The sequence below is a fragment of the Boleophthalmus pectinirostris genome, unplaced genomic scaffold, assembly GCF_026225935.1.
Source record: "Boleophthalmus pectinirostris isolate CB_2022bp ecotype Guang Dong unplaced genomic scaffold, ASM2622593v1 HiC_scaffold_3, whole genome shotgun sequence".
Taxonomy (NCBI): Eukaryota; Metazoa; Chordata; class Actinopteri; order Gobiiformes; family Gobiidae; genus Boleophthalmus; species Boleophthalmus pectinirostris.
The window spans coordinates 34,562,678-34,581,078 of NW_026571299.1; the positions used below are offsets into that span (position 1 = coordinate 34,562,678).

General features: G+C 38.1%; 1 protein-coding gene across 8 annotated transcripts in view; it reads left to right on the top strand.

The window, feature by feature from the left end:
- The window catches only part of cacna1da (calcium channel, voltage-dependent, L type, alpha 1D subunit, a), a 47,995-nt gene that overhangs the window by 25,074 nt on the left and 4,520 nt on the right, over window positions 1-18,401 (top strand). For 4 of the 8 annotated variants that reach the window (XM_055160405.1, XM_055160407.1, XM_055160406.1 and 1 more), the window contains 28 exons: window positions 41-248; window positions 353-473; window positions 772-859; window positions 1,241-1,426; window positions 1,507-1,636; window positions 2,349-2,408; window positions 4,089-4,195; window positions 4,526-4,613; window positions 4,691-4,798; window positions 4,879-4,931; window positions 5,041-5,187; window positions 5,271-5,472; window positions 6,083-6,241; window positions 6,320-6,430; window positions 7,268-7,351; window positions 8,746-8,778; window positions 11,254-11,382; window positions 11,472-11,537; window positions 11,616-11,707; window positions 12,594-12,753; window positions 12,826-12,953; window positions 13,446-13,542; window positions 13,622-13,724; window positions 13,816-13,917; window positions 14,919-15,052; window positions 15,710-15,826; window positions 16,216-16,589; window positions 17,795-17,914. In XM_055160405.1, the coding sequence (XP_055016380.1) occupies window positions 41-248; window positions 353-473; window positions 772-859; window positions 1,241-1,426; window positions 1,507-1,636; window positions 2,349-2,408; window positions 4,089-4,195; window positions 4,526-4,613; window positions 4,691-4,798; window positions 4,879-4,931; window positions 5,041-5,187; window positions 5,271-5,472; window positions 6,083-6,241; window positions 6,320-6,430; window positions 7,268-7,351; window positions 8,746-8,778; window positions 11,254-11,382; window positions 11,472-11,537; window positions 11,616-11,707; window positions 12,594-12,753; window positions 12,826-12,953; window positions 13,446-13,542; window positions 13,622-13,724; window positions 13,816-13,917; window positions 14,919-15,052; window positions 15,710-15,826; window positions 16,216-16,589; window positions 17,795-17,914 (3,507 nt within the window). The remainder of the gene's footprint in view (window positions 1-40; window positions 249-352; window positions 474-771; window positions 860-1,240; window positions 1,427-1,506; window positions 1,637-2,348; window positions 2,409-4,088; window positions 4,196-4,525; window positions 4,614-4,690; window positions 4,799-4,878; window positions 4,932-5,040; window positions 5,188-5,270; window positions 5,473-6,082; window positions 6,242-6,319; window positions 6,431-7,267; window positions 7,352-8,745; window positions 8,779-11,253; window positions 11,383-11,471; window positions 11,538-11,615; window positions 11,708-12,593; window positions 12,754-12,825; window positions 12,954-13,445; window positions 13,543-13,621; window positions 13,725-13,815; window positions 13,918-14,918; window positions 15,053-15,709; window positions 15,827-16,215; window positions 16,590-17,794; window positions 17,915-18,401) is intronic. The other 4 variants (XM_055160408.1, XM_055160412.1, XM_055160409.1 and 1 more) reach the window with 3 other exon arrangements.

Here is an 18,401-nt window from a genome sequence, read left to right on the forward strand (position 1 = left end):
GTGTCTGATGTTTTATTAACATGCTCTGTTTCCCTCTCAGACACTGGCAGTCGCTCAGTAACCTTGTGGCCTCACTGCTTAACTCCATGAAATCTATTGCTTCCCTGCTGCTGCTGCTCTTCCTCTTCATCATCATCTTCTCACTGCTGGGCATGCAGGTGTTTGGGGGGAAATTCAACTTCGACGAAACACAGACCAAAAGAAGCACTTTCGATAACTTCCCCCAGGCCCTGCTCACTGTGTTTCAGGTATAACTGTGCAACAGAAAATCAGTTTACATTTATAGAAAACAGTGATGTAAAGATTTTAACGATGCCCTGTCCTAAAAGAGTAAATATTGTGCTGTGTTCAGATTCTGACTGGAGAAGACTGGAACGCTGTCATGTATGATGGGATCATGGCCTATGGGGGACCTTCTTCTTCGGGGATGATTGTCTGCTTTTACTTCATCATCCTCTTCATCTGTGGAAACTGTATCCTCAAAAATTTACTCAGAAATCAGATCAGCAACACAGTACAGTCCTTATGTATTAAATAGCATTAGCATGTAAAATTTATAATAAAGTATAAGAATAATAAAATGAGTAAAAATGAATAATAATTATTATGCATTTTACTGTACAGCAATTTAAATACAAAATACAATAAAACTGTAATCATTAATTAGAGAAGAAAATGCGGCATATATATTCACAGTATCTGGTAAGTGATATTTAACAGTATGGGAGAATCTTATCCTGTTGATTGTCCTTAGTCCATTGCCTTTATAAGATATCCTCCTGAATGTCTTCTTGGCTATCGCTGTGGACAACTTGGCTGATGCAGAATCTCTCAACACTGACGGTGGGGACACAAAAGGGTAAGACAACTTTTACGTTATTTTGAGATAATGTTGTCCGGATACCGAAATTTCACACATTTGATACCATAATGATAATTTTTAAAAAGACTATTTTTTTTAAAACAAATGATATATTTATGTGGTCTGGTACTACAGTGCCCCTTACAGGTTCCCAACAGCATTGAAGGATGGGTCAAATGTGGGACTATGATGTGTACCTTAAACATAGCTAATTCAAATATAGATCAGGAATAAATGTTGTCTTTTTTTTTCAGTATTGGGGCCTGATCAAATTAATATGTACTTTCTAGTTGTAGTATCAATCAGTGTCTGGGTATCCTATGGCAACCATAGATTCAGTGCAGATCTCCTTAGTCTGTATTTTCTGTATGTCTAAAGGGACAAAGGTGATGATGCCAGAGATGACCTGGGGGATGAGGAGGACAATGACGACACAGCAGGCGAGGAGGAGGACCCTGAGGTTCCATCTGGACCCCGACCCGCCATCTCTGAACTGGTCAAAAAGGAGAAGATTACACCCATACCCGAGGGAAGTGCCTTCTTCATATTCAGCAACACCAACCCGTAAGCACATCACTAAAAGACTGTAATAGGATATATACATGGAATATGTTTCAGATTGTGTTGTTTTCTTGTTGTTGCAGTGTCCGTGTATTCTGCCATCGCCTCATAAACCATCACATCTTCACTAACCTCATCCTGGTATTCATCATGCTGAGCTCAGTGTCCCTAGCCGCTGAGGACCCGATAAGAAACTGCTCTGCTCGCAATATTGTAAGTATAATTAGTACATACCATTTGAACATGTCTTTAAGAACTTAATTTTTTCAGAAGTAGTCCACAATACAGTAGTAGACAGTCATATTTCTATTTATCTTTTGCTGTTCTACACTGTCTTATTATGTTGTGAACAGAATACACTAATTGTGAAATTTGGACAACTTTAGATCTCTTTATTTACTTGCGTTTATAGGGATTTATGAGTTTATAAATTAAATCTACACCCAAGAATAACCATATGAGTATAATAGAATTTTGTTGTTAATATGTGTTTGTAACAAGTTGGTTGTTTTGCAAACTCGTGGACAATCAGGTAACTGGAAAATGTTAAATAACCATATCTACGTAAGTAGTAGTATTGATTGTGTAATGCCAAAGAGTTGACCAACTGTTGCATTTAGCTAGTTCCTTAAGTAATCATTTCTTTTTGCAGGCCCAGTGTGTTTGGCTGAATAACCTCCCCTCTCACATTTTACAGGAAATACTTTGTGATGCCTTTCTCCTCTTTTCTTCTTCCTTTTCAACCTTGCGCTAAATGTCCTGCTTTGTTAAACATGTTGCTCTTTGCAGATACTTGGTTACTTTGACTATGCTTTCACGGCTATCTTTACTGTTGAGATCGTGTTGAAGGTAATTGTGTGTCTCCCGTCTGTGCTGTCACTTCCCACACCCAGTAACACTGCAAACGTCTTGTGCCTCCTTCCAGGTCCTAGGCTATGCAGATTATGTCTTCACTAGTATGTTTACATTTGAGATCGTATTGAAGGTAACCCCATAGAGTTACAATGAGAGCCTTGCATTCTTCTCCCTGTGTGTCACCTGCCACTCAACAAACCTGGCTTGTTTGTTTCCTTGCTCTGATTTACTTCTCTCTGAGGCACCTCTTTTACAAAACAAAATTAAAAAATATAAATTTTCATAATGCATTTTTAAAATCATACTTAAGGCGAGAAACTATAGGTGGAAAGATCATGACTTCTACAATTAAGTAATGCTAACACAAACATCAAATACCAAGGAAATCATACTTGTGTAAGACAATATATACATTTACTGTATGTATCATTTTACCAGTGACTACTGGTTATTAGTAGGTTATTATTAGTTATTCATTTTCTAAATCAGAGAATGACCTTTTTAAATAATTCTATATTTTATTTTTTTTTAAATGTATGTAGAGATAAATTCAAGAGGGAACGTTTTTTTATTAAAAAAAAAAAAAGCTGACATATCCTCTGTAGTGTCTCGCCTTAAAATAAAATATTTATATTATTCCAATAAAAGAAAAAAATGGGGGAAGGAAACTTGGCATTAACATTACATTAAACACATGCACTTGAATGCTACATCATTAGGAAGGTCATGGCTATGATGACTTAAGTGATATGAGAATTTTAATGCAACCCTTGCGTGCCATAGATAGAACCAGGCTATTACGACAAAAGCTATCTCATGCCTCTCACACTGACTGCCTTTATAATAACCATAAAAGAGGGGGCAATTCAATCATGTTCATTCTGAGCATGGTTTGGTCTGCTTTCTCCAAACGGAGTGCATAGAAATGTGGAGCTGTGGCTGCAGCTGTTTGCATAAAAATCTGTCCAGACTAATGCTGTCTGACTTTAAATTACAATACATCAGTAACCAGTCAGGCGTGACATTATAGCTGCTGCATGTATGGTGATCTTAATAATATCTTATCACACTTTTCATGGCATCAGTTTCTCAAACTTGTTCAAGTTCTTTCACTTCCCATTCCTACTTCTAAAATTCAGTGTACATTGTTTCATTGATTCAGCAATAGTCTCTTCACCTGGCAGTGGTCTTAATGTTATGGCTGATCAGTGTATCTGCATGGCTCCATATTTCTACACACTCGGAGGATAGTTTTCTTTTCTTTTATGATTGCAAGGACTGATCTTAGCTAGATTTTATTTCTCTGCCTGCTGAAATTTTCACCAGGGGCTGTAGTCCCTATAGACTTTTAAAGAACATAATAAAATGTACTTTAAGGCAACGGTCCAACATGAATGTGACAGTAAGGGCATTTGAGTTTTCCAATCACTATAAAGAAAAGCAGAGAGTAAGTAACACTGGCAACAAAATGCATGTTTTATTGCCACATCCCATAGTGGATTGTGAAATGAATGACTTACTACTACATTCATGTGGCTAGGGGCCGTGGGGGTGGTGAGGATAGAGTTAGCCTCCTTTTCACTGCTTTTGAGATTGCCACCCCAAACCAGAGTGCTCTACTGAGTGTAAAGAGTGCGAGTGTGTGGAAGAAGTTTATCTTAGAGAAAATATTAATCCGTTGATACTGGACAATATGTTAAGACTGAGATTAGACATGTTAGGTTTTTTTTGACATGCTATAGTTAGATTATGTGTTGTTTGTGCAACTGTTCTTTATTATGTCTTTCTATAACATGGCTGTTCTCCTCAGATGACCACATATGGGGCTTTTCTTCATAAAGGAGCATTCTGCAGAAATTATTTCAACCTCCTCGACCTGTTGGTGGTGGGCGTGTCTCTTGTGTCCTTCGGCATTCAGTGAGTCAATATACTGGTGCAGGAAGTGTATGGGATTATAGTAAACTGATGTTGTATTCCTCCTAATAGCTAATTTACGTTGGACTCATACTGTTATCAAACACATTTAGGTGGTTGCTCTTTGTAAAAGTGCGGATGGTTAATATTAAATGTTCAGCACATTTTCACAAGATCTGACGGAGCATCTTGACTGCCATCTGGTGGCTAACCTCAAAGAATAAAGTGGATGTCCTATCTGAAATAAAACTATGCATATGTGTGACATTATAGGCTAATAGCTAATAAGATTTTTTTTTTTTAACCTTACACTTTAAAGTGATTTGTTTTCAGGTCTTCCGCCATTTCTGTCGTGAAGATTCTGAGAGTGCTTCGAGTCCTGAGGCCCCTGAGGGCTATCAACCGAGCCAAAGGTTTAAAGGTGCATCCCATTCCTTCTTATTTAACTTATAGATGTTAAACTTATAACTGTTTATTAATTACATACTCGTTCTGCAGCATGTCGTGCAGTGTGTGTTCGTGGCCATTCGAACCATCGGAAACATCATGATTGTCACCACTTTACTTCAGTTTATGTTTGCCTGCATTGGTGTTCAACTTTTCAAGGTTAGTAATGTAAAGTAGTTGTGAGAACTGAAATTTGTCTTTGAAATTATAATTATTTCATCATTATTATTTGCCTTTAGGGAAAGTTTTATCGCTGCTCAGATGAAGCTAAGTCTGTCCCAGAAGAGTGCAAGTGAGTTTCCTAATCCCTCAGTTTGTGTACTTTAATTCCCATGACAATGTTAAGATGTATATGAAGTAACTAGCTAACTAACCAACTGAAATGTACTTTATGGTTGCAGAGGCACCTACATCGTATACAAGGATGGAGATGTGAACCAGCCCAGTGTAAACAGACGCGTGTGGCACAACAGTGACTTTAACTTTGATAACGTCCTGATGGCCATGATGGCTCTATTCACTGTGTCCACCTTTGAAGGCTGGCCTGCGTAAGACAAAAACCTATGGCTCTATATATTTCATAGGTCTAGTCACTATCAGTCTATTTGAGCTTGTCTGTGTATTTTCTCAGGTTGTTGTACAAAGCTATTGATTCCAATCGGGAGAACATGGGTCCAATTTACAACTATCGTGTAGAGATCTCCATCTTCTTCATCATCTACATCATTATTATCGCCTTCTTCATGATGAACATCTTTGTGGGTTTTGTCATCGTCACGTTTCAGGAGCAAGGAGAGAAAGAATACAAAAACTGTGAACTCGACAAGAACCAGGTTAGACCATTGACTGTTGAGTTTAAACTGTAATGTGACTATTTTGTTATTTAAAATCATGACCTCCACTCCATTACTTACATTTGAAAAAACGTATTAATATTTAGAAGAATATGTACCTTTGCGGTCTTAACATCCTTTTGGAAAACTAAATGTTACTTTCGCTATTTTGAAAGAATCAACTCAAGTAAAACCATATTTTCCACCTTTGCGGCAAAGTGGGTGGCTGTCTCAAGTAACAACCCAAAGGTCTTGTCAATGTTTGGGTGCAGTTCTAGTGATAGTAGAAGTAGTGGTAGTGATGTAGCATTAGTTGTAGAGGCAGTAGTAGAAGTAGGTAGAGGAGAAGTGCCAGTAACAGTAGTAGTGGTTGCTGCTTATAAAAGTAGGTGGTGTGTGCATGGCAATACAATAATCAGCTTCAAAATTTTACTGTATCATACTTTTGGGTTTACTTATGAGAAGGTAATATTTTTCTTGACTATTTTAAGAGTAACATGATATAACATTTTAGCACTTCTTCCTTCTTCTATTAATTTCTCTATCATTAAAAAATACCAGAGACCAGTGAGACCCTTTTCACCTTGACTGTTTTTGTCTGTCTGTGCAGCGTCAGTGTGTGGAGTATGCCCTGAAAGCCCGACCATTGAGGAGATATATCCCCAAAAACCCATACCAGTACAAGTTCTGGTACGTGGTCAACTCCACAGGGTTTGAGTACATCATGTTTGTACTCATTATGCTCAACACACTCTGTCTGGCTGTACAGGTGGGTCTCTACAGCTTATTATTTTTAGTTTGTTTCACATTTATTCAAATTTGTTTATTTTTTATGTTTTTATTGTAGCATTATGGCCAATCAGCACTTTTTAACTATGTCATGGACATCCTTAACATGGTTTTTACTGCTGTCTTCACTGTTGAAATGGTTCTTAAACTGATTGCTTTCAAGCCCAGGGTAAGTCAATGTGATGTATTTTATTCTTATGTTTAATATCAATATTGTGTTCATCGTGCTGTGCAATGGCTCAAATCATATTGGGGTGCATTAGAAAAAAGAGCAGGGAACATAAAAGCAGGAAGAACTGTAAGCATGGTTTGAGGATTGATTTAGACCAAAATTGACCATTTTGCTGCTGGAAATATTGTCCAATATTGTCTTTTATTGATTTTTTTTTAAAGGTGCTTTCAAACTTTTGTGGTTGAGAGTCTGGCACCTATCTGTTCCCATGAAGAGGTTATTGCTTTGTCTGGAATGTTCCACATTAGTATTTATTTAAGGACAGGTGTGGCTCAAAATATCTTAAAATACATGCATGAAGCCATACTGTGGAACATTCTGAGGAACACAATCAAATCTGCATTGAAAGAAGCCGTTGGTGAACCTTCTACCAGAAAGATTTCATAGTCCGTTTAAACTAAATTTAGGATTATTCTGTTATCATAAGGAAAATTGGTTACAACATTTGCACAGTACTTTACAGATTTCCAGTTATTTCCATGAACAAAAAATGAGTCTTCCCTCTTGATGCCAACAGCTCTTTGTTCCAAAGAAGGACAGGATGCTTGTAAGAGACAGAGTGGGGTGCAGAGTTGCAGTGTTTTTGCATGTCTTCAAATCTTTACTTTGTTTGGCTCTGGTTAAATCTTTGCACTTCAACTTCAGAGCACTGTAATCATGTACTCTCTTTGCTGAAGGAGCTGTTGTAGTTTTAAGTATCTACAAGTGTGCATTTCAATTTGAATATTAAAAGAAACCTTGCTATTTGCCCACCACTTACTCAACATCGCTCAGGGCTATTTCGGAGATGCCTGGAATGTTTTCGACGCGCTGGTTGTGATTGGCAGCATAGTAGACATTGTTCTCAGTGAAATTGATGTAAGTAAATACTCGTTTATATTCGGCTCTTGGCTCTCTGACCTCACCCTGCTCTGGACTGTCTAAAGGGCTTAAGGATCTGTAGCTTCTGTTTGCTAATTTTCTCTTTTGCTAACTCGCTAATGCCAATTTTCTCCCCTTCATTTCATTCAACCCCTTATCTGTCTTTATCTTCATTTCCCCAACTCCCTTTTTCCTCCTTTGGCACCCCTCATGTTACACCACACTTAAACAGCACTATTTTGCTGATGCTTGGAACACATTCGATGCCTTAATTGTAGTCGGTAGCGTCGTCGATATTGCTATTACAGAGGTCAATGTAAGTATTTGATTTTCATGGTTTTCTCGTTGAACAGAAGCCTTTCATGTAAGCCAGTGTAGCCTACTGATTATACTGATATATACTTTCTTTATGTGTATGTGTTATTGCTATAAAAACAAATTTTGCTGCATGACAATAAATATATTTTCCATTGGCTTACTATGTAAAGCTTCAGTTTGACATAAATGATATCTTGGGGTCTTTGCTCCTCTCTTTTAGTCTCAATGTGTTAATTTTGTCTTTCAACAAAATGAAATGTATTATTAAAATGTTTTTGTAATAATTTCTTTGAGGAAGGCAGAGTGCTGCAGATGCTTATTTTTATCATGGTCTAATATACAATATTGTTTATTCTTATTTCCATAGAAACTTGTAGAGGCAAGTATGGCAAAGAACTAACATGTTGTGATGTGTGCCCTTCTGTTGACAACAACTTTATCTTTAGGACCCCTTTAATGTAGAAATGGATAAAAAAATTTTATTCTTTCACGTAATTGCCCATAACGGAAAGAGTAACATACACCTTAAATGTAGTAGAGACAAAATTAAAGACTTTAAACCCAAAGTCATACACTCTCCTGGGTGTTTCATCTCCTGCTCCAGTGTCTGAGCTGCAGTGCTGTTTTCTGGACCTCTTCATGATTTTATTCTTTCTCTGTTTAAATTGTGTCTGCATGAATTTACACTAACTACATCTTGCACTCTTTTTGAGTTTGTAGGTAATCTGTTGTCAATGTTGTGTGTTTTATCTACATATACTGCCTCATATTACACTGTATTTATCAGTTTTTTGTTGTACAGTATTGTGTGCATGTTGTTCTTACTGAAACATGCTCTTTGCTTTGATCAGTCCATATTCTATTGCATTGCATGTGGGTGTTGTAAATTTGTCTCAATAACTGTATCACACTTATTTCACATAATGTGTGATCCAATCCAGTTTGACTGTTGCCTGTTTACATTAATAGAATAGAGGAAATACACGATACAGTAATAGTAGCTTGCTTGCATGTATCCTCCACAATGCATGCTGGTCCATCCCCTAACATAGCCTCATGTCTGCCCCTCACAGATGGCGCTTGGTCACCCGCTTCATGCCCCTCCGGTCAGTCATGTCCACTGTGCTCTGTGAAGCCTGCTCTTTCTCCTCACCTTTGACCTTTACCTCTTTACCTCCAGACACAATGGCCCTGGAGCTCAGAGCTCAGATGTTGCAGTTATTCCTAAATTATTATTATTGTTCATTCAAAACACATTGATACATGTCATGATACATGATAGAATCTGCAGAATCTATACATTGTGATCTGAGAAAAAGTACTGCCATAGTAATTACCTGTCAGTCAAGATAAGGTTCACTGAAAAACATGCAAAACCTCTGATTGACATGCGGTTAAAGTGATTTTCCTTTATTTTACCTTGCATAAATGGGTAATACAGGGTTAAACTCTTGAATGATGTCAGGAACATAATAATCAGTGTAAATAGACTGAAAATGTTTTTGAGGAAAGGTTTACTGAGGCCGCCAGGTTGTGTGCTGATCTTGTCTCTGTGAGTGATGTGTGTTCTGTTTGTCTTCTTGTAGTGAGCTCTTAAAGCTCAAAAGGAGCTCATTGTAGCGCAGGTGTGTAGTCATAGGCAGCTGCATGAACCTGTTTGCACTCCTCTCTTTCCAAACGATCCTCCAGTTGAGTTAAATGGGACTCTGGCTCCCCCTTCTCTTTCCTCTGTTTGTAATTGGGAGAGGCCCTGCTGCAGCTTTCGTTGCAGGGCATGACTGGCATGCATGAGTTGCTCTAATGCTATAACTCCACCAATGGCTCCTCGTCATTTCTTGCATATGCAGCACCTCCCAGCAGCATTTCTAAACAACGCATGTTTTGTCAGTGCTTTGGCCAAGAATACCTAAAGAACTTCTCCAGCTAATTTTACTACATAATCTCCATATTATTTTGATAATTCATGAATGTGGGAATCTAATAGAAAATCTCTCTGGAGTAGCTTGTTCGCTTTGGTACATTTTTTTACCTACAGTTTATGGTTTTGAATTTTACTGTGAGTAGCATGTTTTAAATGGGACTCCATGGAGTCTGTGACTGGTTAAAATCAAATAAAAGAAGACATTTTTAGTCATAACATCATACATATTACTTTCATTACATTGTATCTGTATAGCACCAAACATACATTATTATCCATGTTGTCCACATTACATTGGGGCAGTGATAAAGTTGTCGTGTTGTCAGTCAAGCTGTAAACCTGTAGTAAATTGTCTTGAAAGTATTACATACATAGTAATACATACAAATAATAAGATAAGGTGTAATAATAATTAGTGATAATATAAATAAACTGTAAATGTCTGTCCATGTCATAGTGCAAATTAAGAAACATTTTGCTGTAAATTGAGCTGTAATGAGTTTGTTTTGTCTCTGTCTGAACTTACTACCCAAGAAAACCCCACTAACATTACTGTAAGCCCTTTGTCCTATATGGGCTGTGAGTAAAGTCATTAATCGAGTCTTTGATTTTAAAGCCGACGGAGACTCCTCAGGTGGATGAGATGGGGGTAAGATGTCTAGCCCCCTGTTAGGGCAATGCCATTTTAGATCTTTGTTTTCTTTTTGGTTCTATTCCCCTGTTTGTATCATTTGAACTTTTTACTAACATTTTCATGACAAGTTTTCCATTTTCTTTCGTTGCCCACCTGTTTGAATTTCTTTTACTTTTGGTTTCCTTTTCTATATTTGCGGTTATTTCTAAGAACAGTGTGTCACTCAAACGTGACGCGGTGTCCCGTAAGGTTAGGGGAGTGCTGGGACGCTCCTCACGTTTGTTTTGTCGACACTAAAAACATGGTCTCTGCCTCTATCCCTGAGTGGGGCAGTTACACATGGGTGGGCCCTGCGTTTGGGTCTGGGTGGGTCCCTGTGACTCCGCATGCAGTGACTCTGGACTGAGGGGCCATGCTTGTGCAGATATGCCCTGTCAAATATGGCAACATTTTTCCAGCATGCCTGCCTCCTTGCTTCCTCCCCTTTAGGTACAGTGAGCCCTGACAATGCAATCGATGGACAATAGAAACATATTAGCTTCTTCCAGACAGTTTCACACTGCCAAGGAATATCTGGCATTGGTTAAAATTTTTGGAATTCAAAAAATTAATCTGGAGTTGGATTATAATTAATTGGGTTCTATATCTTTATTTATGGTCTGTCCTATGTTATTTAACTTGCTTCATGGCAATTCTCGATGGTTTAGTTACTAGTGGTATTTTATTAACCCATAGGCAAGTACATCTAAAATGAATGCTCGAAATAAGAAGTAATGATTAGAGATTAATATTCTAAATTCAAATAATAATTTTAACAACACTAGATGAGATTGCATAGTGTACTCAATATATTCTTTAATAAATTTGCAGCAAAGTGCAGAAAATTCCATATTAAAACTGTGGAGCTTGATCAGCCCATATGTTTCTACAGTCTTCGGGCCCTCCATCTGAGAGCACAGTCAGGTTCTCTTGGTAAAGCTGTGCATGTGGTTAAGTCTTGTCTTACTCTGCTCTGGTCTCTCACAGAACACAGAGGACAGCGCCCGCATCTCCATCACTTTCTTCCGACTGTTTCGAGTCATGAGGCTGGTCAAGCTGCTCAGCAGAGGGGAGGGCATCCGCACTTTGCTTTGGACTTTTATCAAATCCTTCCAGGTAAGACCCAAGTTCATTTTAATTCATTTTGGTGTGTAATTGAAAATGAATGTTACTCATGTGAACATTTTGTTTGTTTTTGCCCAAAGGCTCTGCCATATGTTGCTCTTCTGATAGCCATGCTGTTCTTTATCTACGCTGTGATTGGGATGCAGGTGGGTAAATTCAATTACAATTCTACAAACATATTTTGAACTTCATGGGATTTCCTGATTTGTTTTGAATCCTCTTAGGTGTTTGGAAAGATAGCAATGGTGGATGGCACACAAATAAACAGAAACAACAACTTCCAGACCTTCCCTCAGGCCGTTCTGCTCCTCTTTAGGTGAGCTTCAGATGACCCAGGATTTTGGGGATTTATTTTTTTTTCAATTCACTACAAAATATACAATAAGGTACTTTATACAATAAAATGTGCAGGATTGTTACCAGAAACCCTTAGACAACATAAAATGTGCTAACCTCTATGTAAAATGCATAAGGTTCTATTAAAACAGTGAAACTTTTTTTTTTGTAGCTTATGAGAGACGATAAGAAACATCACTGCAAACTGAGTTACATATAAAGTTTAACATTTGAAGACTATAATCACTGGAAAGAAGCTGTGTAAATATAGTTTAAATAAATCCCTTAGTTACCAAATTTATCTCATAATTATGCAGATTAATATAATATAATTAATATTAAGGTCTTCCATTATGTAAAATTTCTTTAGAAATTGCATCAAGTACATTTGAAATATTGGCAAAAAACATGCAAAGTTACAATTTGGTGCTCTGTAAATACAGAGAATTATAGATTGCCTTGTTTCTATAGAGTAGCAGACTCAAATCCTCAATGTCATGTATCTCTTTAAAGTGTAAAGTGGGATTTAGAAACAGAAAAACTCCTCCACCAATTCTGCCCTTTCTATATCACGTTGTTAATACAGACTTTTGATTCATTATCAAAAGTCTTTATTGTATTGCGGTCTGTATATTTGTCATGGTTGAACATATTTATATAGATGTACAGACCTGTAGATGCTAACTGCGTATGCGTCATCATGGTTCATTTAGAAAAGAGTTTCCTGTGATTGTTTTACCTTAGAGTAACATGACATAAAGTGGTCTTTTATATTATACTGTATCATATTTTTTGTAATAAAATATCACACAAAGATCACAAAATATGTTATTAGTCTATGGTTGAATATGTGATGTGATGTCCAGGTGTGCCACTGGAGAGGCCTGGCAGGACATCATGCTGGCCTGTATGCCTGGGAAACTGTGTGACCCTGAGTCGGAAATTAACCAGGGAGAGGAGATGACCTGTGGCAGCGGCTTTGCTATTATTTACTTTATCACCTTTTACATGCTCTGCGCTTTTCTGGTACACATACTTTAATCTATGTGCATTTTATATAGGGATTGAACTGTTATGTTTTTGCTATGCATTTTACAGATTATAAACTTGTTTGTGGCTGTTATCATGGACAACTTTGACTATCTAACACGCGATTGGTCCATTCTTGGTCCACACCATCTGGATGAATTCAAAAGGATCTGGTCTGAGTATGACCCAGAGGCAAAGTAAGTGTTTTCATTCAAATTGTTCATATTACTTGCATTATTTCAAGTATTTTAAGTGGGTCTAAACTTCCAACTTTTTTGTTACTAAACTGTGTGTATGACATTTTAGATATATTTTCTACCTATTCTAGTTCATTTTTTGCCATGTTAATAGGTTCATTTGCAGCTTTGTGGTTGTGGCTTGTTAAATCCTTTACTTAATTTACATATCATCTGATGAATGTCTTTTTGTTTTTGTAAATGACAGAGAGAGAGAGAGACACAGACAGAGACACACAGAGAGCAAGAGAGAGATAGACAACAGAGAGAGAGAGACAGACACAGAGACAGAGAGAGAGAGAGACAGACAGAGAGAGTTTATATTATATACAATTATATTAACGCTGTTCCTCATTGGCCCCTCACTTTCCCCTTTAGTCTTGCAGCAACAATTAATTTTGAATTTCGATTGTGGGTGGAAAAACTTGTTAATGTCTAATATATACCAAACAGGGGCAGGATCAAACATCTGGATGTTGTGACTCTCCTGCGTCGTATCCAGCCGCCTCTTGGTTTTGGAAAACTCTGTCCTCACAGAGTGGCTTGCAAGGTCCTCAGTCCATTCATTTGTTTTTACTATATGTAACTAATATTCTAGTAGTTTATTACCTTGTATTGTTTTTTTGCAGAGGTTGGTAGCCATGAACATGCCCCTCAACAGTGATGGCACAGTTATGTTCAATGCTACTCTGTTTGCTCTGGTACGGACAGCTCTCAAGATCAAAACTGAAGGTGAGAATAATGCATTTTAGATTAAACAATTGCTCATATCATGTGGTTCATTATAGTTTATGATAATAATATCTTTGACCTGATGTTGTAGGCAATCTGGAGCAGGCCAATGAAGAGCTGCGGGCAGTCATCAAGAAAATATGGAAAAGGACTAGCATGAAGCTGTTGGATCAAGTAGTACCCCCTGCTGGTGGTTAGTACAATATCAACCTAAAACAAATAACTTTGCAAAAGCAATTGCTGCTTTTTTGTACCTTCAAAGTTTACAGTAATTGTAGGTTTAATCACAGTGTAATTTAGTGTTTATTGTATCTGAATACAATGCTTTGTTCTGGTTTACTCTCACCTGTGTGCCTCTTATCCATGTTTTTCTTGAGCCCTGGACACTGAAGGCCTCTGTCGGCTAGGCTGTTGCATGGCCTTATACAGAGCTGTACAGGAGCATGTGCAGTTTTACCCTCTCTCTCTGATCTGTCCCAAGTCCTTCTGCCTCTTTTACCTCCATTTCTCTGTTACCAAACTGGCTGAAGCTCTTCCGAATATTCTGAAGCAGTTCTGTTTTAGGGGGGTGGCATGGAACTGTTGCCTCTGTCTCCGATATCTGTCCCCAGCCTTTGCTTGAACCCAGTGATTCAGACCCCTGCTTCAGAATGATTCTTGTTTAGAAAATTTCTGTAGTATAGCATTATTGACCTCACACTTACATACTTACATACATACTGTAGGATCAGTCCACTGCTTGCTTGCTTGTGCTGTTACTATAGTCAAACAATTATTAGAAGATATAATTAATATTTCAACAAAAAAACATTGGTAACCCAAATCAAACACATACTTATGCTGCTATATTTATTGTTACTTGTACAGTTCATATTTAAATTATTTTATAAATGACATTTGCTCATTTCCTCATCTTCATCAGCATGTCTTAATACTGAGGAAGATGACACAGAAATGTGTTGCAGAATGAGATTTTGGTGCAACTGTCTTTAATGTGAGGAAATCCATTATAGATATCTATTTGTTTTTCCAGCTCTGAGGTACAGTATATACTCCATCCAGATGGAGGTATATCATTTTATAGTGATATTCTAACATTGTATCAGTGGTCCTGTAGTTTTATGTAGATGACCTCTGGAGCCTTTGTGTAGTGACCTGTGACACAGGAAGCATTTGTGTGGTCTGTTCACTCAGATGATGAGGTAACCGTGGGGAAGTTCTATGCCACTTTCCTGATACAGGACTACTTTAGGAAATTCAAGAAACGTAAAGAGGAAGGCCTAGTCGGTGAACACCCGACCCAGAACAACACAGCCATCGCTCTGCAGGTGAGTGTCTCTGCATTTGAGAGAGACACGGACTGACTGTAGCCACATAGTCTGTCTAACGTGCGTCTCACTTAGATAACATTTCTAATGTTATGGTTTATAACCAGCAGGACATTCATGATGTCGGTCTAATGTATGACTCTACTGTAAATAAGGTTTTTTGTGTCTGCTCTCACACATGTTGATGTTAAGTGTGTGTCACCGTGTCCATATTATGTACATATTTCCTCCTCATCTGCCCATCCAGCAACTCATAAAATCATATAATTTAAAATTGTAATATATGGCATATATTTTTATATATGCCATATTTTTTTTTCTTTTTATCAGAATTACTCGCTAGATTTTAATTTGTTTATATCACAGTCTTTGTGTTCATGCTAATTGTATTGACAATAGACCTATCCAGAGACAGCTAAATGAGCGAAGCGTTTGTCAAACAAAGCCTGGCTGGATGCCACACAAGTCATTTGAGCTCAACACTGAGTGCAGCAAGTTGCACATTTGTGTGTCTGTTCTCATTGTCACAGTGTGTCCTTAATGTAAATGTGCAGCCCCCACAGAGAGGTGTGTGTGTGTCGCCTGTCACATTTTATACTGTGAGCTGTGAGACCAAGGTCTCGGGCGAGTGCTTAGATATTCTGTTCATGGTTTCAGGCTGGCCTTCGCACTCTCCATGATATTGGGCCTGAAATCCGACGAGCCATTTCATGTGATCTGCAGGATGATGAACTAGTAGACTTTATCCCAGTGGAAGACGAGGAGGTTTATAGGGTAATGAATTCAATTTTACCCTACAGGGAGATTTATGGTCAAAGTTTTCTATATGTATGAATTCATTGGACATTTTAATGACAATAAACTATACAAGAATAAGAAACACTGCAACATTATAAGACATTGTCATCAGTAGTTCAACTGCTAAATACACAATAAATGGTAGCTATGGACAGTGTATTCAACATATTTTTGTGACCCACTGCATGGTTTTTCTCATTTTCAAAAAAACTAAAAATTACATTTAGTGAGCTCTCAAACATCATGAACCATCTTATTTTGCTCATAATATTTTGCTAAATAAACCATCAGCCTTAACATCAATTAAACTATGTGTGCTGGTATAATAATGCAGGTGAATTTACTTTTATTTTTTGTATTCACAGCGCAATGGGGGGCTTTTCAGTAACCACCTCATGAACGGCCACCATCGACGATCCAACGCACCTCAGACCAATGCCACACAGCGCCCCCTACAAGTGCAGCCCCCGCCCCACTACGCTCATATGGAGGAGCCCGTGGGCAGACTGTCCCGGGCCAATGCTATGGCCCACCCCAACCACCATCATCATCACCATCATCATCATCGGCACCATAATAACTCCTACGGCAAATCTCCCAAATCAACCAACATAAACCTGAACAACGCCAATGTGTCCAGCCTCCCTAATGGGCACCATCATTACTATGAGCATGTGCCCCCCAATGGCTATCCCGGTCTGCGGCCCAACTACTATGACAAAACTCCACAGGGACAAAGGTACTCCATTCTCACACTGTGGTTTCTTCAGTTGGAAGACACACATATTCAAGTTGTAATGTATTGTAGGCAGATATGTGGCAGCTTATCCTGTCTGCCAACTGTCTTAATTTAAAATAGTGTTTATTTAGGCATATAATTTTCTTATTTATTCTGTAAAGTACTTTGAATTACTTTGTGTAGTAACTGTGCTATACAAATAAACTTGCCTTGCCTAATCTCAAAGCTAGTCTATGCGCTGAAATACGTGTATGTATTTACACGAAAGTTACAAGAAAATATGCTGTTATGAAAACAAACATGATGATAATTGCTACCTTTCTTAAAGTTCTTTAAGTTTGATACTGACACATTTTCTTTCCTTTTTCCACACTGTTATCTGCAGATTCTGCAGCACCTTCAGCTCTTGTTTATTGTTTCTTTAAAGGCCAATCAGTTGCACTTCACTTAAAAGACAAATGGGTTTAGTGAGTTTCTTATCTAAAAAGAGGAAATTGAATTGTCAGCTATTGTAGTTTATCACATCTCATTCTCTCTCCCTCTTACATATATAATAATGCTGTATATGTCTCATATACTGTATAATATATATGTTGTACTTTCTCCATTATCTTCTGTGTCTTCCTCCCTTTCTCTCTCCTAACCTCTGCTTTCTCTCAACCATCCCTTTGCTTTCTGGAACAGAAGGCGCTACTATGAGACCTATGTTCGGTATGTTGTTTTAGGTCTGACAGGAGTAAAAGAGAGATTTGTGTATGCTTATCTATTTTCTAGCCATGCTTAGTCAGTGTGCTTATATGCTGGCCAGTCATTTATTCTCCTTTTATGACACAGTTATGTCAAAGGTATAAAGTGTGAGTGACCAGCATATATTAGAGGGGCCTGCTTTTTGCATGTATAGCCCTAACATGCTTGCTACAGAAGGAAATAATGCTATAAAGACTATTTGTGTTAGTAGTCCTAGAGTTTGTTGGATGCCATATGTACCTTAACAAGCACCTCATGTACAGTGATCGCCACAACAAATGTAAATATTCTGGTTAGGCACTGACTTGTTTAGCACTTCAGTATGCTGTGCACATAGTTTATTGCACCGATGCCCCTTGCAGGCTTCCATCTGCATGGCAGTGCATGATTGTATTCTTCTTTTAGTTTTACTCAAAGCACTGCATGTTCTCTGACCTAACTATCCACCTCACCTGCAGGTCCCAGGGCGGAGACAAGCGCCACCCAACGATCCGGAGAGAGGAGGAGTTTGACGAGGACCGCTTGTCTGGAGAGTACTACAGCGGGGAGGAGTTTTATGAGGACGACACAGGGGACAGGTCAGGTGTCAATAATAATAATAATAATAATAATAATAATAATAATAATAATAATGATTTAATATAGCCGCAAGTGGCAATGATTGGCCCTCGTGCGCGCCTATGCTTCAAACGCTGCGCCCCGCAAATGCTGTGCCCCTCAGAACGCCACGCCCTGCACTAACGCTAATAACCCTAAGCTTAAACCTAACCCTAGTCATAATCGTAACCATAGACCCAACACTAACTCTAACCCTTAACTTAACCCATAAATTTTTCAAAATTTTTGCATGTGTTTATTTAAAAAAAAACAAAAAATCCAAGATGGCAGACATCCAGGTTTGTAAACCGGCATGGTCACAATATACAATTTTGTTCCTATTGTCATGATGCATTTGGCTACCAAATTTGGTTTGGCTACACCAAAGTTTGTATAAGGACATCCCATTGGCAAGGACAGAATTTTGTCTTGTTGCCATGGCAACACAATGTAAATGGGATGTGGGCG